Below are 23783 nucleotides of genomic sequence, written 5' to 3'. Positions count from 1 at the left end.
AAGGACAGTTGACCATTTGACTGGTGAACCCCTGTGGTTTTACTATCTACTGGTTTGGGGAGAGAGGCCACAATAAAGAACCGTGGGAACTTGATATGAAGTCACTGTCACTGAGCAGTGCTGACCAATCACAGAGTTCAGAATAACCATTTGATCTAAAGTTTATATAAGGCAGGGTTTTGGGGTTGTTCTGGATCACTCTGGCGAACGACCTGTGGCTAGCACCTCCTTCGTTATGACTGATCACAAAGTACTTTGTTAAATCATGATCTGTATAAGCAAAATAAATTTATTGTAACCGCCATCTCTTGACTATTCAAATCTGCACAGTGCCGCTTGAATTTCTGCCATTACAGGTCCCTCTCTGAATTGCTCCTCCTAAGGTTTCTTCCATTTTTTCTCCTGTTGGGAGTTTTTCTGGGAGTTTTTCCTTGTCTTCCTTGAGGGTTTAGGTTGGTTGAGGGGCAGTTCTATGGGCGTGAAGCCCTCTGTGACATGCTTGCGTGTAAAAAGGGCTATACAAAGACATTTGCTGTGCAGTGGGCTCTCTCCATGCAACTTTGAACGAGGAAATTAGAAGGAGCGTTAAGGTCATTTCTGGGAGCCCTGTCTAGAGAACTAAACAAAAGCTATTCACTTCATTGACTTTGTACTTTTCACCTGTGATTGGGTACTACCTAATACTTCTTTAAATCCTATAATCATGTATGCTGTGCTGGGTAGTAATAGATAAAGTATTGTTTGATTGTTAAGGTTTTGAAATGTTATGAAATGTGTGAAATGTGCCTTGAAGTTGAGAATGCCATTGGCTGCTTCAAGTCAGCCCGGCTGCCTGCAGGCAGCTGCAGGCGGACGCCGGCGCTGCATGAAGTCGAACGCACCTATTTTTATGTTGAGGCGGCGGGGGTGTTGTCAGCAGCTGCTGAATGTAACTAACTTTTAAAATCAAGTAACTTGTAAAGTAACTAAGTTACTTTTAAAATCAAGTAATCTGTAACGTAACTAAGTTACTTTTTCAAAGTAACTGTGGCAACACTGTGCCCTATAAAAGATGGTCCTCCAGCCTTCAGATCGGAGAGAGACCTGGTTGAGACCTAAGCTTGGTGTTGTGTTGTCATTTATGGTCAAAAGACTGGTTTTCTCTCCCAATCTGCAGATTGATAATACTTATTAAAATCCAGAACAACTGAACTTAGTCACTCAGTTTATGAAGAGACGGGTCAGGGACAGCTCCCATCCCCAGACTGCCCTCATCCCCTCTGGGAAGCGCTACAGGGCCCTCCATTTCCGGACCAGCAGGTTCAAGAACAGCTTCTTCCCTGCGGATGTTACCCTGCTGAACTCTGCACCACGGTGATAGCTCCCCTAGTCAACCCCCCTCACACACCTTCCTCCAGTGACCATACTCCCCCCCCCCCCCCCCCTCACCCTGGCCTGGACCGCCACACACCTTATAACTACTGTACAGTTGTTATTTATTTATAGTATATTCATAGTTATACTATTTATATACATATCTTGTGTGTTTATGTATTTCATCGTATATATCTTATTTATGTTTCTTATATACTAGTGTAATAATTGGACCAATATGCTGTTCCTATTGGTCCAGAAGACGTTCTCAAAAGTTAATAAATCCGTTTATATACCTCCTGAAAGTTCGCAGAGGTAAATAAACGTTTTTACAGACCTAGCAACAAGCGGTTGCCTTGGAGATGTAGCCATTGACCTTAACAACGTGGCATCTGCTCGGCAACAAAGTAGCCTAAATTGCAAAAAAAAAAAAAAAAAAAGGGTTTTTGCACAGGTCCGCAAATGCCCCGCAATCGCTTCCCGTTTTAAAGAAGTATCTGAAGCAGACAGAAGACGAATTGATGTTGTTGATATGTTGCCTTGGAGATGTAGTGACGTCACCAGTGCAAGTGCAGCTCTGACAACATGGCGGCTGCTCCAGATTCGACATCTTCCCACGTATTGTTGTAGTATATAAGAAACCAAATGTTTACTCCTCGACAGGTCAGCAAACGCTTTGTCAAATCTCGGTTTACAAAGGCGTTTGCAGACCTGTCGAGGAGTAAACGTTTGCAGTTTCTTATATACTAGTGTAATAATTGGACCAATATGCTGTTCCTATTGGTCCAGAAGACGTTCTCAAAAGTTAATAAATCCGTTTATATACCTCCTGAAAGTTCGCAGAGGTAAATAAACGTTTTTACGGACCTAGCAACAAGCGGTTGCCTTGGAGACTTGTACATACTCTGCACTTTCTGCTTTTTGTTTTGCAAAAACAGTTTATTTTGAAGACACATTCCCGGCTCAAGCCCCAGAAGCCACCCCCCGCTCTGCCCATGGTGTTAATGCTTGTACTGACTTGTCAACAATCATAACCAATTATGTATTATTCCAATGAAGGTTTGCTATAGCACGTCAAATGTTTTATGTCCCGCCCCATCCAGGCTATGATTGGTGGGTTGACAAAGTGACATTGACGAGTTCATGAACTTTATGAAAAGTTAAACAGTGCATCTTATCCAGAGCAACTGCACGAGCTATGATGACAACACAGCTATTTCATGATTGGCCAGACTCACACACAACAACCGGCACATATTTTGTGTTTATTCACCTTAAGTTCCCGTTAATGCTCAAATCTGGACCAAATAGTGCAATTTTATTAAATATTTAAAAAAATAGACCCGTTATTTACAGACTACAATAATATTGTTGAAGAAACAGTTTGTTTTAGTCCGTCTCTTCATTAACACACGTAGTCTAATGACTAAGTTTAGTTCAGTTAGGGATTTATACGCAGGCCTATTATCAATCTGCAGATTGGAGAGAGAGTTTAACATAAAACATAACCACAATACCAGATCAGACACAGTGGTACGAGCAAAGTTACGTGCTTGATTTCGTGCATATAAAATGATTTTTTATCGCGTCCAGCTTGTCAGCCATAAAGTAAGCAAGCAAACAGCAATTGACTGACTTATCAATTGATGTAAACACAGCTAACCACCAGAAGCAGGGGGGGGGGGGCCTCACCTGTGCATATTCTGTTGCTATGTCCGGTGTTTATGTAACCCGTTTTACATTGACACTCAAAGACACCATCAGCTGCCTTACAAGATGTTGATTCCGTGTGGCATACTTTCAGGGAACAAAGGTTAGTGTCTGTGGATAAAGGAGAAAAATCAAAATTTCCCCTCATTACCTTCTAATGTATTCATGACATCAACATGTAAATGTATGTAAAATAAAATTACAGTACTGAAAACCGTTCTATATATGTGATGGCTTCAGAAGTAGAAACCTTTGAAAATTCAAGTTATTCAATCCCAAATCAAAGTAATTGTTAATCTGTAGTGACACAGAATATCAGTGGACATATAAAAGACCGGAATATCTGTGTATACGGCATTTACATACCTGTGTAAACGGCATTTACAAACACATTATCAATACAGGTCCCGTTTTGACAGCTCTGGAGGGCATCTTCAATCTTCTTTGTGACACCTGCTTCACTGATGTTGACTCTGGACTTGTATAGGTTCTCCACGGTGGCATCAATCTTTGAGGCACGTGACCGAAATGTCTTCACATCAGCTTCCCTACAAGGCAAAGTGCATGAAAAAACTTTAAAATAGTAGCCGGGATGATGTCGTTGCGGACCTTCTCTCTCGGCCAGTTCCTGCCCAGGCCCTGCCCAACGACGTCAACCACATCGAAAGCGAGATCATTCACATGCTACACACTCTGCGAGTCCACGGTCACTCTACAGGAACTGAAGGCAGCCTCAGAACAGGATCCTATGTTGTTCTATGTTTTCATACTTTCATATTTTCATTTATCATCTTTAATGTCATATGATGTGGTTTCAACAAATGTATTATGTAAATGACACCCTCACAAAAAAACGATAGGCTATCCTCTCAAAAAGTATAGGTTAGCATATCGCGCTGTGCTTAACCCTTGTGTTATCTTCGGGTCATTCTGACCCATCAGTCATTGTGACCCACCGTCGTATTGTGACAAATTTACCTCATACAAAAACAAAGTGAAGCATTTTCTTTTAACTGTCGGGCTGTCTCAGACCCCCCACATTGGAATGGTTAAAAGAAAATTATTTGTATTTGTTTTTGTATTGGGTAAAATTGGGTAAACACAATGATGGTTCGTTATGAACCTTTGGGTCATGTGACCCGAAGGCAGCACGAGGGTTAAGGAGCCTATCTATCACGCAATGAGCAATTAATTCGGTTTCATGTTAAATTCTGCTAATTATTCTTGCACGTTCTGCAACAGGTTCCTGTAGTAAAAACGGACAAGACATGTCTGTGACAGACTTCCTGTATCACCTCTGCTTGTAAAGCCTCAATCTAATCGTGTTTACATAAAATAAACCTGCTCCCGAGCAGGTTTAAGCTTACGGACCTGTTGCTATGACAGCAAGTCCAGGATGAGCTTCGAAGAACCGAACAATCCAAGATAATGACAAATCGTCAACAATCAAATCCAGCTAACTGAGTTAGCGACGTACGGAGAACGGGCCCCTGGTTTAGACCTGCTTTTAAGAGGCGGAGAATAGAGCAGAATAGAGGCGCGCTCTTACTGGCAGTCTTTGTAAATACCACAGAATATATAGTAGGCGCACTTTACGCGTATCCTCCCACCTTTTTGGGTGGAACTCCCACTTTCCCCATGACCCTACCACGAACGCATATTGAAAGCGCAACTTGTCTCGCTCATGTGGCAGGCAATCTGCAAAGTGTTCCCTGTTTGAAAATAGGCCGCATCGGTTAAGTCAGTCTTTGCAAACAATTAACGCCTGGAGACAGGCGCAAACGGCTTGATAAATCTAGCCCTCAGACTCAAAGATCCATTCAAGGGGTTAACTACACATTTTAGTTTTTTTTATACTGGGTCTATGCAACTGACAAGTGACAATGAACGAAACACTCAAAAGCAATTCATATACTATTACTATTGCCAAGAGCAACCACAAAACCATTTACAAGTTCAATAACTCAGACAGAGGGGAAGAGAAAGTTGGCAACCACAAAGTGAGGCATGGTTCTTACTTCATCCTCACCACCAAAAAAAGGAACCAAACTTCTTGTAACTGGTACATCTACGCACAATATATTTTCTGTCATTTAAATCTTCTAGAAGATCAATATCCAGTCATTGAGTTAAGATAAGCTTCTGAAGATTATAAATATATTTAGTGTAAAATATATTTTGGGGGGCATAAAGAAGGTATAACAATGCAACTAAGGGCCTGCTCCGCATTCCAACCCAGGCCACTAAAGCTTTAGCCTCAATGATACTCACACTTAACCAGTAAACCACCAGTGCGCCCCTGAAGACCATATATTTCTGATTGATCTTCAGGATATCACACACATATATATACAGGGCCGGAGTGGGGGCACTTTTCAGCCCGGGAGTTTCAGGCCCAAGACCGGCCCTTTCTGGGGGGTATCATGATTACAGAAAGGGATCGTATTATTTTTTATATTGATACAATTTTTGAGACTGCTTAATGATCCGAGTGTTAATCAGGCACGGAGCCAGACGTTGTAAACATTCGGAGCCCCAATTTAGGACGTATGGCTTTGATGTGATGCAAGATAGGGACTTCAAGACTTAATCCGAGCGCGCACAGCGCGCGAGCGAAATCTTTTGGCCATTATTTGAGCGCAAAATAGTTTTTTGAGCTTTATGTAAAATAAACAGATGTTTTTCAATTGGTAAAACCTTGTCTAGTGATGCCATCACTACGGCCATGCTCCCATCCATCCTCCCTGATGCGTATCTTTACTGTAGGGCCGCCCGTCCCAGCTATCGGTAGCCGATCTGAGAAAACTGTCGCCGCGATTTGTTAAAACGATTTGTTTGTAAACCTCAACCTACGGTCTCGGTTAACAAACGTTTTAACAAATCTCGGTTTACAAAGGCGTTTGCAGACCTGTCGAGGAGTAAACATTTGCAGTTTGTGCGTTTACGAACATCTAAGTTCCCTGCGCCTTGTATTCTGATGTTGGAATAATCCGAAATAAATTTGGTGTAATTTTAAAACACCAAAAACTCAATTTCATATTGTTAAACATATAAATGCTGTAGTCTGAATCATTTCATCTGCGCTGTATATGGTCTGTGACCCTCCAATCAATGCGTTGCAGCTGCGGCGCCGACACCAATCAGGATCCACGAAGTATGTAAACACATACACGTTGTGGATTAGCCTACCAGGGGGGTGTGCCATCAACGTCGATTAAGGAAAAGCAAGATTTATTTCGCCAAGTCAGAATCAGAATCAGAATGGGATTTATTCGCCATGAAAGTTTGCACAGACAAGGAATTTGCTTTGGCAGGAAGATGCATACAATAAACATATAGGGACCTAAAAATTTAATATGTGGAATATCTATACTAAGGGTACATACACTAGCAGTACTAAGTGGAATTAGAATTAAATAAAATATACAATAAAATAAAATATAAGTTGCCGTAATTTACAATATAAAAATACAAAAATACAAATATTACAAAATGTTTTAAGCAGGAAGTCATTTGAGTCAGTGTGGACCCTTGGCCTTGTTGAAGAGGCCAACAGCGGAAGGGAAGAAACTGTTTTTGTGGCGTGAGGTATTGGTCCTGATGGACCGCAGCCTTCTGCCGGAGGGGAGTGACTGAAACAGGGAGTGTCCAGGGTGGGAAGAGTCGGCCACAATCTTCCTCGCTCGTCTCAGGGTCCTCGAGGTGTGCAGGTCCTCGAGGGTAGGCAGATTGCAGCCAATCACCTTCTCAGCAGTGCGGATGATACGCTGCAGCCTGCTCTTGTCCTTGGCAGTGGCAGCAGCGTACCAGACGGTGATGGAGGAGGTGAGGATGGACTCAATGATGGCTGAGTAGAAGTGCACCATCATTGTCTTTGGCAGGTTGAACTTCTTCAGCTGCCGAAGGAAGTACATCCTCTGTTGTGCTTTCTTGATGAGGGAGCCGATGTTCGGTTCCCACTTGAGGTCCTGGGAGGCCCAGGAAGCGGAAGGACTCCACAGTGTTGACTGGGGAGTCACACAAGGTGATGGGGGTGAGTGGGGCTGTGTTCTTCCTGAAGTCCACAACCATCTCCACTGTTTTAAGAGCATTGAGCTCTAAGTTGTTCTGGCTGCACCAGGTCACCAAGTTGGCCGTTTCCCAGAGCTGAGCTGAAGTCCACAAACAGGATCCTGGCATAGGATGCTGGGGAGTCCAGGTGCTGTAGGGTAAAGTGGAGGGCCATGTTAACTGCATCGTCCACAGACCTGTTGGCTCTGTAGGCAAACTGCAGGGGGTCCAGTAGAGGGTCTGGGATGGATTTAAGGTGTACCAGCACCAGGCGCTCGAAAGACTTCATTACTGCAGAGGTCAGGGCGACGGGTCTGTAGTCATTATGTCCTGTTGGCCTTGGCTTTTTGGGCACAGGGATGATGGTGGAAGACTTGAGACAGGCTGGCACATGGCATGTCTCAAGGGAGGTGTTAAAGATGTAGGTAAACACCGGAGACAGCTGGTCAGCGCAGTGCTTGAGGGTGGCTGGAGAGACACAGTCCGGCCCAGCTGCTTTGCGGGGATTCTGCCTCTTGAAAATTCTGTTAACTTCACCCTCCTGAATGGAGAGAGTCGTCACTGTAGAGGGGGGGAGGTGGGAGGCCTCCTGGGTGGGAAGGGGTAGTTCAGGACTGTCCAATTGTCTTTCAAATCTGCAGTAGAACTCATTCAGGTCGTTGGCCAGGCGGGAGTCGTTAGTGGAGTGGGGGGCTCTGGGCTTGTAGTTGGTAATCTGCCTGAGCCCTCTCCAGACAGAAGCAGAGTCGTTTGCAGAGAATTGGTATTTTAGTCTCTTCGAGTACAGTCGTTTAGCCTCCCTCACCGCCTTGCTAAACCTGTTCTTCGACTCTTTGAAACTGTCTTTGTCCCCACTCCTAAACGCAGCCTCTTTCGCTGACCTCAACCTTCTGAGTTTAGCTGTAAACCAGGGTTTGTCATTGTTGTAGCTTACATTTACATTTAGTCATTTAGCAGACGCTCTTATCCAGAGCGACTTACAGTAAGTACAGGGACATTCCCCCGAGGCAAGTAGGGTGAAGTGCCTTGCCCAAGGACACAACATCAGTTGGCATGACCGGGAATCGAACTGGCAACCTTCGGATTACTAGCCCGATTCCCTCACCGCTCAGCCACCTGTAGCTCACCCTGGTGCGTGTTGGTATACAGCAGTCCTCACAGAAGCTGATGTATGATGTCACAGCCTCTGTGAGCTCATCCAAACTATTGGTAGCAGTCGTGAACATGTCCCTAACCCATGTGACTCCCATAGGAGTCAGGTGGCTGAGCGGTGAGGGAATCGGGCTAGTAATCCGAAGGTTGCCAGTTCAATTCCAGGCCGTGCAAACTGACGTTGTGTCCTTGGGCAAGGCACTTCACCCTACTTGCCTCGGGGGAATGTCCCTGTACTTACTGTAAGTCGCTCTGGATAAGAGCGTCTGCTAAATGACTAAATGTAAATGTCCCAGTCAGTGCAGTCCAAGCACGCCCGCAGATCCTCCATAGCTTCACTGGTCCATTGTTTCGATGTCCTCACAGCAGGCTTACAACGCTTTAGCTTCTGCCTGTATGCAGGAATCAGGTGGACCATGGCGTGGTCAGAGTGACCCAGTGCTGCTCGGGGGACCGCATGGTATGCTTTGCTGATTGTAGAGTAGCAGTGATCCAAGGTGTTTCCTTCTCTGGTAGGACATTTGATGAATTGTCTGTATTTGGGGAGTTCTTGAGTGAGATTGCCTTTGTTAAAGTCGCCTAGCACAATAACCAAGGAATCCGGATTTTCATGCTCCACACTCAGTATCTGGCTGGCGATCACACGTTGAGCCTCGTTGACCCTAGCCTGCGGAGGCATGTAGACGCCAACCAGAATGAATGATGCAAACTCTTGTGGCAAGTAAAAAGATCTACAGGTAATAAAAAGTTATTCCAGATCAGGAGAACAGTGCTGCAGAATCACTGTCACATCTTCACACCAGCCACTGTTAATGTAAAAACAAATACCACCGCCTTTCGTTTTGCCAGAGAGCACAGGGTCACGATCCGCTCTCAGCAGTTTGAAACCTGCTACTCTTATCTCCCAAATAAACGTACCGGTATGTTTATTTATTTTACCCAAAAAGTCCACCCGGTACGTTCTTATTTTGGACGGTACCTTTATTTTTTGGGGGGAAAATCGAGACAATTTTAGAAAATTCCATGCATTTTTTTCGGAAGGGAAGATAAATTTGAACTCTTTGATGTGAAAACGTTAGCTACCTTAGCTAGCTAGCTACTGGCAAGTAGCTTACATTAGCTAACGACGTTAGCTACCAACTGAAGGTTGTCAGTGCAAGCTAGTAAATGTTAGCCAGAGCCTCATTATGGCTCTGATGTTAGCTCTAGCTACTGTACACTCACATAACGGTTCCAATTCAGCACACCAGCATGACAGTCACAACCTATAGACAACGAGCCTCTCATCGTCAAATAAGAGGTGCTGCGAGATGATGTCATTAGAAATATCAGAGCACTTGCTGCGCGGCAGTCGTGTCTACTATAAGTTTGTTGAGGTATACCAGTAGTCATGGCATGTTTGTTATTTGACAGATTTGTAACTATGTATTTCCAAGCTACAGGCATTGAAGTATTTTCCTAGCAATGCTTTATTTGGTAGTGGTTGTCATGTTGACTGTAAGCTGATTTAGGAAAAGTGATAGTACTAGTACATGTATGTTTGTAACTAGACAGACTCTTTTTTTTACTTTGTAATAACTATGTATTTCCAGTGGTTTTCATGTTATGTTGCAGTCATGTTGACTGTAAGTTTTTGAGGAAAAGTACTACCATATATTTGTAACCAGACAGCCTCTTTTTTGAAATTTTCTAATAATGATTATGTATTTCCAAACTACAAGTGTTGAAGTTTTTTCCTAGTGTAACAGACGTGGTCTTGCAAGCTCCGTCAGAGGTATCGGGCAAATCGTCCCGCACTGGGTTCGAACTTACCACCTCTGGCTTCCCAAGCGCCACCACTACCAACTACGCCAACGAAAAGCTAGCTATTCGTTGATGCGGGTGGCCTGTTACATACCTGAGGAGTGAGTTTCACCGATACACATCGGCTACATTCACCCCTCAAACTCACTCCGGCCGGTTAGCTGATGCTAACCAGTGATCCGGGTCACGGCACCAGTGTAACAGACGTGGTCTTGCAAGCTCCGTCAGAGGTATCGGGCAAATCGTCCCGCACTGGGTTCGAACATACCACCTCTGGCTTCCCAAGCGCCACCACTACCAACTACGCCAACGAAAAGCTAGCTATTCGTTGATGCGGGTGGCCTGTTACATACCTGAGGAGTGAGTTTCACCGATACACATCGGCTACATTCACCCCTCAAACTCACTCCGGCCGGTTAGCTGATGCTAACCTAGTGATCCGGGTCACGGCACCAGTGTAACAGACGTGGTCTTGCAAGCTCCGTCAGAGGTATCGGGCAAATCGTCCCGCACTGGGTTCAAACTTACCACCTCTGGCTTCCCAAGCGCCACCACTACCAACTACGCCAACGAAAAGCTAGCTATTCGTTGATGCGGGTGGCCTGTTACATACCTGAGGAGTGAGTTTCACCGATACACATCGGCTACACTAGCAATGGTATATTTGCTGTCCATTTCTATTCCTGATTGCAAGTGACAGTAAAAGATGCGCACTTACACTGGTATGAACACATTTTGATAGCATATGGACACAGTTTGCGTGCTGATTTGGCAATTTTCCAGGGGGTACTTTTATTCCGGTGGGTACTTTTATTTGGGTGATAAAAGTAGCTGTAGCGCAGAGTCTGGGATCAGTTCACTCAGCCATGTCTCCGTAAAGCACAAAATGGAAGATGAATGAAAGTCTCAGTTTTTCCACACCAGTAGCTGAAGTTCATCCAGTTTGTTGCTCAGTGAACGCACGTTGTAGAGAAATATCCCCGGTAACGCTGTGCGTGCCCCAAGCCGACGGAGTCGCACCAGTGCACCGGCTCGTTTGCCTCTCCTACGACGCTTCGCTGCTAGGACAAAGCCGAGGGTGGCTTTGACTATAATTCCCACTAATTCTGCTGCTGGAAGCAGAAAAGTGGGAAATAAATCCACAGGAATTGTAGTCCTGATGTTTAGAAGTACTTCTCTTGTTAGAGAACCCCGGAAATCTTGGCAGAACACTGAATTAACAGACAAAACAAGACAAAAAAGAGCGCACCTAACGTCCTAGGCAGCCTTCATCGGCGCCATCTTGGACCATTCAGTAAGTCTAAAGTAAGTCTCACTTACTTTAGCGAGAGTTCCGTTCCATTAAGGTGGCTTATTCTAGTTCTAGCTATACTTCGGAACTAGCCTGATCCGTGTCAGGCTAAAAGTCAAGCTAAACTAAAATGTGTTGCAAATAATTTCAAACAGGCGGAAACAGAATCTCAAAAGACAGTTCCGTCGACTAAATTCCTGCGCGCAAAGCACTTTAGTCCGTGTTCGGAAACGTAAATTCAGACTTTTTGAAGTGCAGACATGAATGATTTACGTGTTTACTTCGTCTCCAGAAAATATATTAATTTAAATAAACAAGAAATAATGTAACTAACTGTTTTCAAAAGCCATTGGTTATTGACATAAGGCCTTAGAAACTAAGCAAAGTGTTTAGACAAGTTACAATCAATTGGCGTATCCATTCTTTGACAACCCTGTGGTGGATGAAGGTGCTCAGATCATACAAAGAGCGTTTATCCCACCAGCCCCAAGGGTCTTCAGAGACAGAAGTAATGCTTCCCTGACCAGTATCTGTGGTAGAAGTATAGGTTCAGCATAGTTTATCTAGATAGATTTAATTGTCATTCTTAAAAAAATAAACACTTTAGCAACTCTTAAAGATGGCAATGAACACAAGAGCAGCTTACCATCCTTTGTAGAAAGTAATAGAAAGGAGAGTACGAGGGTAGTAGACTGCAGTCTATGTAGGTAGGCCTAAACTATGTAGTCTGCTGGAATCACACACAAGGAAGCAAACTCACTGTAGCCAAGCCTTGACACTGTCTGTCTGCATCTCTGTGTGTCTTTGCATGTGGGACATACTTGAACTCTGCCAGGAGTATTTTCATTGTTTAAAGTAGCCTATATGTTGACAAGCCTCTATATTACCTCTAATTCTGGCTTCCCCAATATTATAGGTGCAATATACTGTCCCCATGGGTGTATCCAGGCCCACTGGAAGACTCAGGGGGTGACTGTCTGGTGCCCCCATGGTTGAAAAGGCGTTTCTAAAATGCTCTCTAGAGTGGCAAAAATTAGACAAAGTGCCCTACTGTCTGCCATTCACATTGTGAAATATGCTTGAGTGTCCCTTAACGCAATAAATGATAGTGTGCCCTCTATAAATTTCAAAACATGTCTTAATGAGTTCCTTTATAGTAGAGAAAATGTGATGCAGTACCCTATAAGGTGCCCTTACAATGGTATATATTTGACTGTTCCTGTGCCCTTACTTCCAATGGAAAAGGGTGCTGTTATGAAGTGCCCTTTATGCTACCCCTACATGACAGTGTCCCAAATGGTGCCCTTTCCAAGGGGCACCATTGGACGATTAGATGCTGTGCCCAACAGTCTCCCCTACAATGTACCTACTAGGGCATGCTTTCCCAAAGTGAGGCTGTGACGACACTTGGGGTGTCGTCCCATTCCCATTGTTACACTGGTGAGAGCCCATGTTGTGCAGTAGCAGCCCTTTTAATTTTTCTGCCCCTGCCCTTCAAACAGCCACAGTCTGCCACTTGTCCAAGCCCCCTCTGGATCTGTGGAGGCATACTATGTTAATTGGAAATATGGAAATATGGGGCAGCTGTCCATACACTGTCAGCCAGAATAGTAATAATAGGATTTGGATTAAATATGCACGTGTAATATAATAATTATATATTCTTAGTCATGCTGAGCAATTTTAAATGACTGTTCTGCCAAGCAAAGTGTGCTACAGTTTGAGTCACCTTCTGATCTGAAAGTTTGTGCTGGATCTGTGCAATAATACATATTTCAGTGAATCCCCATTTGAGTCATGGTTATCTTTCCCTTTTATATTAAAGCTCAGCACTTAGCCTATCAGTTAATAAATGTGTATGGCAAAGTTATTTTGAAGTAGGCTAATTTATTAATTTTGTTCAAGATGTGAAGACAAAAACATTATTAGCCCACATCAACTGTCATGGCCTTCTTCAGTGTTTTGAATTTTATCCTACAATTTTCAATTGCTGGCTATTATTCTCAATCTCCTGTTGAGAATATTGGCCATAGGCTACTGTCAGAACGGTTTCAGACAGCTCATCAAATTACGCTAATTATCAGTAGGCCTAACTGCATATAGTTATGTTAAGGAGATTTGGTAGGCCTACAATTTACGCATTTTAACGGTCGTAATGGTTTGACAAGTTGTCTCCCTTGCCGTGTTAATTGCGGCAACATTGAACTTTTTGGGGACAACTCCAAAAAAACTCAAAAACTCAATTTATGCTGCTTAAAATAACGCCCCTCTGCTGGTTTACGCTTTACTTTTTGCGACATAACTCCTCTTTTCGACGATCGCCTGATCTGGGCTGCACAGTCTAAGCTTATTGAGGTCTAGCTTGAATTAGCGTTGCCTGTTAACCCTTGTGTTATCTTCGGGTCATTCTGACCCATCAGTCATTGTGACCCACCGTCGTATTGCGACAAATTTACCGCATACAAAGACAAAGTGAAGCATTTTCTTTTAACAGCTAGGCTGTCTCAGACCCCCCACATTGCAAAGGTTAAAAGAAAATTATTTTAATTTGTTTTTGTATTGGGTAAAATTGGGTAAACACAACGATGGTTCGTTATGAACCTTTGGGTCATGTGACCCGAAGGCAGCACGAGGGTTAAGGCCCCGTCACACCATAACGTTCTGGTCAAAGTTCTCTGAACGTTCTAATCGTTAAATTTTGAGCGTTCTAGGGCGAGGTGGACACATCTGGCGTGTGACTAACACATGACTAGGGTGGGACTTATGCATGAGGAGCGTGTAACAGCGACCAAGTAAGACACCTCTGAAAACTATTAGCGTGTGACGACCTGTCACTGGCGTGTGAATTACGACAGAGTAGCGTTTTGCTGGCGTGTGGGTTTTATGACCAAACGGGTATAAAACACTAGAAAATCAGTGGATTCAGTTGTTCTGAACAGTAAACATCATGCCGCCTAGATGACATAAGGGTGCGAGGGGGGCTTCTGCTACTAGCAAGTGAGTTGTTCACTTCAAAGCAAACGATGAATAACAACCAAGTAACGCTAGGGTAACGACTGTGATACATGATCTAACGATAGCCAAACGTGTGCAACGTTAGTCAAACGTTCCACAAACGTTCTTCAGCTTTATCCAGCGTTTAAAATTAAACGTTGAAGAACGCTGGTCACCATGAGTACTTTTGTGCATGTTCAAAACTTTTTTTTTGGACCAGCGTTCTCCGTCGATCACCGACGATTACCGAAGATTACCAGCGTCACCAGCGTCCACATAACGCTCTTCTGGCGCTATACCAGCGCTATACAAGCGACCATGGACGATTATCAACGTTCAGGTCGTTCAGAAGAGAGGTGAAGAGCCATCACACATGCACTACCTTATATGAACTTAGAACAAAGGATCTTCTAGATGTTCAGTCAATCAATATAGCGGTCTCTGTGATTGGCCAGCACTACTCAGTGACAGTTTGACTCCACACCAAGTGTCCCACAGTTCTTTGATGTCACAGCTCCCTCTCTAAATGAGGATAGTAAAGATACCTTTAATGAAACACAAACAGAACACAGGACACATCTTCTTGGCCATCTTCTTGGCCAAAAGGTCAGCTCCCTTTAAGCCACGGGAACTCAAGAATCCCCCAACCTCCATGCCTCTGGCTTCTTAGTTAGGTATCATAAATACCTTAAGACAATCTGACTTCTTTCCCTACAGAGCAAAGTATCCTACAGAGCCTCAGCCTCTTACACTTCACTTAAATCTAGTCACTGGCAGTCCTTTATCAATGAACAAAGAAGCTTATATTCAAATCTTATTTAAGACATTACTTTTCATACTAAAGCCCAGAATTTCCTCTACATATCGACAACTCATACAAAAATAAAGTGAAGCATTTTCTTTTAACCGTCGGGCTGTCTCACACCCCCCACAGCGCGAAGGTTAAAAGAAAATGCTTTTTATTTGTTTTTGTATTGGGTAAAGTTGTCGCAGCACAACGATGGGTTGTTGATGGGTTGTGCTGCTTTCGGGTCATTGTGACCCGAAAGCAGCACAAGGGTTAAAATAATAATCCCCCCATCCCCCCTCACACACCGTTACAGGACTGCTTCACTGGACTGTGTAATATTATATAATTTCGCATTTTTATACATAATTTTACTAGCATTTTTATACATAGGTTAATATAACTGGCTGTAATATATGTAATATATATTTTAGACAGGTTTGATACATAGTGTATATACTAGTGGTGGGCCGATAACGGCCCACCACTAGTATTACACATATAGTATTACACATTACACAGTATTACAGCCATTTTAATCTAGATTAATCTAGATTAACGCCAAGATTACAGTGATATTAATCTAGATTTTAAAAATTAATCTATGCCCACCACTAGTATATACCCATTTATGTAAGAACATCCCTGCACTATCCTGAGCCCACTGAAACAAAATGTTGTTCTTATCTTACTGTAAAGTGAAATTGAATGACAAAGGTGACTGAACTGTAAGGATGGGTGTCATCCTGCCCCCACCTCTCATATGCTAAAATATGAAGTTACTGGACGGTGTCTCTGCTTGATGGTTCTCACACCTTATTGTGTAACTTACTGTAGCATTGCTAGTCATGTGTTGATAAGTAAGGGTCAAGAAGTGGTCTGATTGGTTGATCTTGTGTATAAAGGGAATTGTGAAGCATTGTTCGTTGGATTCTTAATCTCCTGTGACCTTCTCTTCAGCTCTGGCTCGTCCTTGTACTCATTCTCCTTCCTCACATCTTGCTTTCTCTCTCTGATTTATAATAATCATGGTAGCGTAGGTAAGAGTTACCCTTCATTTTGTAACGTTTGCTTTGTAATTTATTTAATTCATTTGCAATGTTATTAAATGTATATTTCATTTAACCTTACTTTGACCATTCTTACTCTGATTTAACCCATAAATAGTCAAAACTGTAATTCCATTGGTATTGACATCATTTGGTTCATGCAAATACACTGTTCAGTTTCCCATCTTCCTTTAAACCACAGGGGAATTCGTTTTGGCCAATATTTAACCCCCTACAATGTGGAGTATGTGTTCATTAGGGGTGTAACAGTACACAAAAGTCACGGTTCGGTACGTACCTCGGTTTGGGGGTCACAGTTCGATAGGAGTTCGGTACAACAGGAAAAAGCAACAAATCCAAAATGCGAGCTTTCTTTTCATAATACTTTAATGCCATGGTCTTAAGTTTGTCAATCTGTTCCCGAAAGTCTCGTCTACAGGACTGTGAAAACAGCTAAGATTTTCAATTTGGGAATGTTGATAAGGCCTGTGAGTGCCTCTGTTTAACATTTTGAGCGTTGATAAACTGCAATTCACACTTCCTAGCAAGTTTTCTGTGAGAATTTCTCAAACTCCCAGCACGGAAATACAGATAGATGAAGGAAAATTGCAGCGTTTTAGATCATGTCATCTGATAGGCCTCAAAACTGCAGCGTTTTAGATCATGTCATCTGATAGGCCTAAAAAATGCTGCGTTTTAGATCAATGTCATCTGATAGGCCTCAAAACTGCAGCGTTTTAGATCATGTCATCTGATAGGCCTAAAAAATGCTGCGTTTTAGATCAATGTCATCTGATAGGCCTCAAAACTGCGGCAGGGTTTAGGTAATCTGATAGGCCTCAAAACTGCAGCAGGGTTTAGGTAATCTGATAGGCCTCAAAACTGCGGCAGGGTTTAGGTAATCTGATAGGCCTCAAAACTGCAGCAGGGTTTAGGTAATCTGATAGGCCTCAAAACAAGAGGAACATTCACTGGTAGAGGGAAGAATTAAGTCAAAATTGATAAAAAATCTATTAAATTCCAGCAAATTCAGGAAGCAAACATCCCACTATAACAATGCTCAAGATGGAAAACGGATGGCTCATACCACAGGATAATGATCCTAAACACACCTCAAAATCCACAATGGACTACCTTAAACTGAAGGTTTTGACATGGCCCTCACAGTCCCTCAACATAATCAAAAATCAAAAGAACAGTGTATGATGGCCCAAGAATCTCACAGAATCCTTGCCTTTTGCAAAGAAGAATGGGCAAAAATCCCCCAAACAAGAATTTAAAGACTCTTAGCTGGTTATAAAATGGAGTTAGATTAACCAACTAAAGTTCGGGAGGAAGATAGCGCACCAAGGGCCCTATTTTAACGATCTGAAAGGCAAGTATCAAAACGCTAAGCGCAAGTAGTTTTGTGGGTGGGACTCGCGCTGTTGCTATTATACCGGCGGGATAAATGATTTTGCGTCTGGCGCAAATCTAAAATGGGTTGGTCTGAAGTAGCTACATTACTAATGGGTGTGGTTTGGGCGTAAAGTGCAATAAACCAATCAGAGCGTCATCTCACATTCCCTTTAAGAGCAGCGCTTGTTCCATGGCGGATTGCTATGATAACGGCGGATTTGCCAGGCACACGCCAGGAGCCGTTCACAGCCGAGGAGACCGACGTTCTCGTCAGGGCCGTAAAAGATAGAGAAGTGACATTGTATGGGAAAGGCAGAGCAGTTTTCTCATTGCACTAAGTTTCACACTCATGCAGCTAATTCAAATTCTTAGTCTTATTTTTATATATATTACATTTTTTAATTGTTATATTTTTACATTTTTTAATTCTTAGAATTAGTTTAACCATTGTACTTTTTTACTTAATTTAAGACCTGTATATGTTTATTGTTTGCACCTTCCTGCCACAGTAAATTCCGTGTTTGTGTAACATACATGGCGAATAAACCGAATTCTGATTCTGATTGGGATGGGAGAATAAACTCACCCAAATTAGCTTCGGTTAAACAGGCGTGGGAGGAAATTGCCACAATTGTTACAAATAAAGTTCACATACATAGACATTTCTCATGAAAATCTTTTTAATAATTGACATGAAAGAAATGTAACACAGCCATACAATAAATCTAAACAATGTATCGCTTCGCAGGAAGAAGACCCTGGCCTAGCCAGCAGTGCACACGGGTCAAGAATGCCGCATGCGCCCTTAAAATAGCTTCTGAATAATGCGCCATTGACTTTAGACTACGTTTTTCCTGGTCTGTAGCGGAATTGTTTTTCTGAAACTGCAAAATAGCACCAGGGAACGTTTGCGCCAGAACACGCCTCCTTTTTCCGCTGAACCGCCCCCGGGAGCGCAAGTTCATTCCCTAAATTTCTAAACCTTTTGGCTCTCGACAAAGGCGGTCGCATTTTTCCCCTCCCCTCCCCTGACCTTCCCTGCTTGGCTTCTATCGTATTGTCTTGTATACTCGAGAGACTCTCTCCGCATCACTCTCCGAAGCAAGAAACATGGAATAGATTAGCTGGTCTCTCAACACAATTGACACCATCTTCTCGAAGAGAAGCTTGGGTTCGGGGGAACCTAACTGTCCTGACGGGACGTTCGCAGCTGGCTACTCGATGGACGTGTGGGAGAATTGGCGTGTCGTGTGCCTAGCGGGGCTTTCCGTGGAGGACGTGGAAGACATCTACCTATTCGGAACCATGATTACAAGCTTTCTGCTGATTGATTTGGGCGCTGCCCTGGTATATCGGAAAATTGATGAAACGGCTACAGCTGTCAAAAGCCCCCTAAGGCTGCCCGACATGATTGATGCGATGGGCAGAGCTGTTGGCGCTCAGACTGTGACTTTACAACGCAATATGGATAACATCATGGAGAAGTTAGCGGCCCTGCAAAGGAAAGTGGACCGACTTTGAGACCATAATGTGTAGACGTGGAAATTGAATACGGCTACTCGATCAAACAACAACCACAATCTTATCTGCTTTCGGCCCCGTAACCAGCACAGGCCTTGGCCAAGGCCGTTGCTGGAACAACAACTCCCCTGGAGAGCGCTGCAGTGAGACTCTGTTGTGGTCTCTTCCCTTCCCCCCTCCCACAGACACCTGTGGATTGCGGTCTCTGTCTGGGTCATGACCAAGGATGTCTCCATGGCAATACAGACTGCGAACTGTGAATCTGACTGATTGTGGCCTAGGCGAAGGCGTCAGCCCAGGCCTCATCCTCCCACCCCCATCCAACGCCTATGTCTGCTCGTTCCCCCAGTGTGGCAGGCGGGTCTGTGGCAGGCGGGTCTGTGACCAGCGCCTTTTACGGCCGCAGATCCAGATGCTGCTTGTTTGCGCTGGCTTCCCACCCCCTTTGCATGTCATGAGTAATGTTGTACAATGTATGTGCCTATGTGCTGAGGTGTTTTTTCCTGTTCCCACACTGTACTCCTCTAGGAGCATAGTCTGGGGGTTGACTTTTTCTCTCCTCTCCTCATGTTTCTGCTGAAATCTTTCAAGGGGGTGCCGATAATGGCTGCCTCGGTCGGTATCTTTCGGCCAAAGTAAATTCCTTGTCTGTGCAAACTTTCATGGTGAATAAAAACCCATTCTGATTCTGAATTTACCGACGTGCGTCTGTGGAGGTGTTACGTGTCCCACCCTGTTTATTACAAACCTAGTTTTGTTTTTTAATAAACCTAGTTCTGAACGGTACCCCCTTGTTTGTCTGCTTGGTCTCCCGCACCACCTCACCTCCTCAACCACATTGTAGAGTGCCCACATGTGGCGGCGCTTTACGGTCTCCTCCGTCAGAAGGGGAGTGCGTAACAGATGGGGGCAGGTGTGGTTGTTTGTGGATGTGCATTGCGGGATTCGGTTTGTGTTTGTTGTCTGTGTGGGCGTAGTGCCGTGTTGGGTATGGTGGCTTCAGCCTTGTCCCGTTTCCTAGAGGCACCCACTATTACAGATTTGGTGGGGTTTCGGAAGGCGGAGTTACAGGCGATAGCTGAACAGTTCCAGATACCTGTTCCCAAACAAGCCCTTAGAGATGAGCTGTTACAAAAGGTCAGGGATGGTTTAATGGACAGGGGAGTGATGTCCATAAAGGAGAAGGAAGTAGGGGCTTCAGGAGGGGGGACAGGTGGACCACTTTTTGCATCGTCTGAGGACGGAAAAGAGGAAGGGGCTCCTCGTACTCCCTTCACTTCACCCCGGTTCAACCCGTTATCTTCTGATGGCACGGCTAGGCTCAAGGTGAGGCTGGCTTGGCTGGAGATGGAGCTAAAGGAAAAAGAGAGCATTCGACAGAGAGAGTTCGAGTTAGAAATCAGGAGACTGGAGATAGAGAAGGAAATAAGAATCCAACAACTGGAGCTAGAGGCTGGCTCCTGTGTGACTCCGCCTCCTACTCAGCCTGAGGCTCGCTTTGAAGTGAGTAGGCATATTGCTCTAGTTCCTCCACTTAGGGAGTCGGAAGTTGATTCTTATTTCTCGGCTTTTGAGCGTGTGGCCACCGCGCTGCACTGGCCACCCGAAGTTTGGCCGCTTCTCTTACAGTGCAAATTGTCTGTGAAAGCCCAGGATGTTGTTGCTGCTCTTTCCCTGGAAGACAGTCTTCAATATGAGGTGGTTAAAGCCACGGTTCTCAGAGCGTATGAGTTGGTTCCCGAAGCTTCTAGCGTTTTAGGAACCACAAGAAGACCGCGACTAAAACGTTTGTTGAGTTTGCACGAGACAAGGAGTCTCTGTTTGATCGCTGGTGTTCGGCCAGCAATGCTACGGATTACGCAGGTATCCGGGAGTTAATGTTGTTAGAGGATTTTAGGAACACCCTCCCCGATAGTATTGTGGTCCATTTGCACGAACAGAAGGTGGCCACTTTGGCACAGGCCGCAGTGTTAGCAGACGAGTACACGTTGACACATAAGAGTGTATTCTCTGCACCCCGTTTTGAGAGTAGACAGTTCGTGCCGTCAGTGCCTCGTCCGGCTCGCCCTTCCACCAGCGGACCATCTCCTACGAAGGAGGTACGCGAGTGTTTCTATTGCCACCAGTATGGTCATCTGATCGCAACGTGTCCGGTTTTGAGAAACAAAGACAGAAATCCCATGCCTCTCGTCAGTAAACCAAAAGGGGTTAACTTGGTTTGTTATGGTAAACGTCCGGTGGAAATCTGCGCAGAGTCCGCGCCCATAAAACCCGACATCCTTTACACCCCGTTTCTGTTAACTGGCTTGGTCTCTCTGACGGGGACGCAAGCTGGTCACCGGCCCATACAGATCCTAAGAGACACCGGTGCGGCGCAATCAGTTATGCTTACGGGTGCGCTGCCTTGGTCTGCAGAGACGTATTGTGGTTCACATGTTATGCTGCAGGGTATTGAAATGGAGACAAAGTCGGTGCCCTTGCATTGGGTCCATTTGACGTCCGACCTAGTGTCAGGGCGTTTCCGTGTTGGAGTCATGGACAGTCTGCCTATAAGAGGGGTCGCGCTGCTGTTGGGAAACGACATAGCAGGTGGTAGAGTGACACCAGTATTAGAAGTGTCAGACAAACCAACCCCTGAGGCAGAAGAGGAGGACCTGTCGAAGACGTTTCCAGATGTTTTCTCGGCGTGTGTGGTTACCCGAGCTCAGTCCCGAAGGCTCGGTGATGTAGTGAATTTGGCTGAGACCGTTTTTGGCCGAGATGCCGAAAAGGGTGAGGAGCCATGTGTCCTCCCTGAGTCGCCTGGTTTGAGCCCGGCTGACCGAAGAGGGGACGCAGTAAACCTGCCCAAGTTAGATGCGTTTCTTGTGTCGATCACCCCTGAGACAGTGATTGAACAGCAGAAAGACGATGTGACTCTTTGTAAATGCTTTGCTTCTGTTGTGTTGCTGGAAGATGCGAGAGATGAGGAAAGAGCCTACTTCTTGGAGAAGGGGGTTCTTATGAGAAGGTGGGCAGCACAGACGCCTGACAGAGCTTGGAGCGCAGTATACCAGGTAGTAGTCCCTACACCGCTTCGGCAGCAGGTGTTGTCCCTGGCCCATGATCACGATTGGTCAGGCCACCTAGGGATAACGAAAAAGTATGATCGTCTCCTTCGGCATTTCTTTTGGCCAGGGATGAAATCCGACATAGCTAAATACTGCAAAACCTGTCATACATGTCAGTTGATGGGGAAGCCTAACCAGACTATACCTCGGGCTCCTCTCCACCCCATACCTGTGATCGGGGAGCCATTTGAAAGAGTAATAGTAGATTGTGTCGGCCCATTGCCCAGAACTAGAGCTGGTAATCAGTTTTTATTAACTGTGATGTGCAGTGCCACTAGATATCCAGAGGCTATTCCTCTTCGAAAGATCACTGCCAGGGCTGTAGTCAAAGCATTGATCAAGTTCTTTTCTACCTTCGGTCTACCCAAAGTGTTGCAAACAGACCAGGGAACAAACTTCCTGTCTCAGTTGTTTGCAAAAGTGTTACAGATGTTGTCCATAACCCACAACATATCAAGTGCGTACCACCCGGAGAGCCAAGGTGCCTTGGAGCGCTGGCACCAGACCCTCAAAGCGATGCTGCACAAATATTGCGCGGATGCCCAGAAAGACTGGGACGAGGGTGTGCCACTAGTGCTGTTCGCCATACGCGAGACAGTGCAAGAATCCTTAGGGTTCAGTCCAGCGGAGCTTGTGTTTGGACACACGGTTCGTGGACCCTTGAAAGTCCTGAAGGAACAAATACTGGCTCCTAACACAGTAGGCTCTGCTAAAAGAAGCGTGGTAGACTACGTCAGACAAATGCGTGACAGGCTGCATGATGCATGTGCAGTAGCCAAAGAGGCCCTGTCTGCCTCACAACAAAGAATGAAACACCGGTATGACAAGAAAGCGGTAAGCCGTGACTTGAATCCAGGGGATCAGGTTTTAGTCCTTTTGCCGATCCCTGGCTCTTCTCTGTCGGCACGATGTGGGGAGTGGCCTACACCCAGCAGCGAGTCAGCACCATCACGTCATCACCAGCTCCCACCTGCATCCACTAATCATCCGTCACCAATCAACCAATCGCATCCGTTTACTATTTGTTTCCTCGTTTGTCCCAGGGAAAAGGGGAAAGCACCCCAGGAGTGTTTAGGCTAGAGGCCCTGGGGCTTACATCACCCGTAGCTAACCTCTGTCTACAAACACTAGGTAAGACCTGGGTGGACCACCCCCTGTACTTATTTTAGGTAGTGAGCCTAGCAGGTACTGCAGGCTAGAAAGCTTAGGGGTCTTTTGGATCTTTAATTTCTTTGCTTTGGTTCCGCCCAGCCCCTTTTCCCATTTACCGTGTTTTGGTTTGTAATAAACCTAGTTCTGAACGGTACCCCCTTGTTTGTCTGCTTGGTCTCCCGCACCACCTCACCTCCTCAACCACATTGTAGAGCGCCCACGTGTGGCGGTGCGTTACGGTCTCCTCCGTCAGAAGGGGAGTGCGTAACAGGAGGGAAAAGTCCGCTTTGCGTCGAGTGCAAACTAGGAATGATACTTGCGTCGTTGACAAAGTCAATTGCGCTGGGTGCAAGATAGGGCCCCAAGACTCCTTCTCCACTCCAATCAACTAAATACGCATCAGCCCAGCGAAA

General features: G+C 44.9%; 1 protein-coding gene across 1 annotated transcript in view; it reads right to left on the bottom strand.

Moving 5' to 3' along the window:
* LOC134031618 (protein HEG homolog 1-like) overlaps window positions 1–23783 on the bottom strand; it is a 92853-nt gene that overhangs the window by 34533 nt on the left and 34537 nt on the right. Inside the window, exons 5-6 of the mRNA XM_062475326.1 lie at window positions 3430–3611; window positions 3046–3174 (exon numbers count right to left, since the gene is read on the bottom strand). Of these exons, the coding sequence (XP_062331310.1) occupies window positions 3046–3174; window positions 3430–3611 (311 nt within the window). The remainder of the gene's footprint in view (window positions 1–3045; window positions 3175–3429; window positions 3612–23783) is intronic.

Source organism: Osmerus eperlanus, chromosome 12 (genome assembly GCF_963692335.1).
Source record: "Osmerus eperlanus chromosome 12, fOsmEpe2.1, whole genome shotgun sequence".
Taxonomy (NCBI): domain Eukaryota; kingdom Metazoa; phylum Chordata; class Actinopteri; order Osmeriformes; family Osmeridae; genus Osmerus; species Osmerus eperlanus.
Note: the sequence above shows the minus strand (reverse complement) of the source record. Positions and strands in the feature narration are given on the sequence as shown.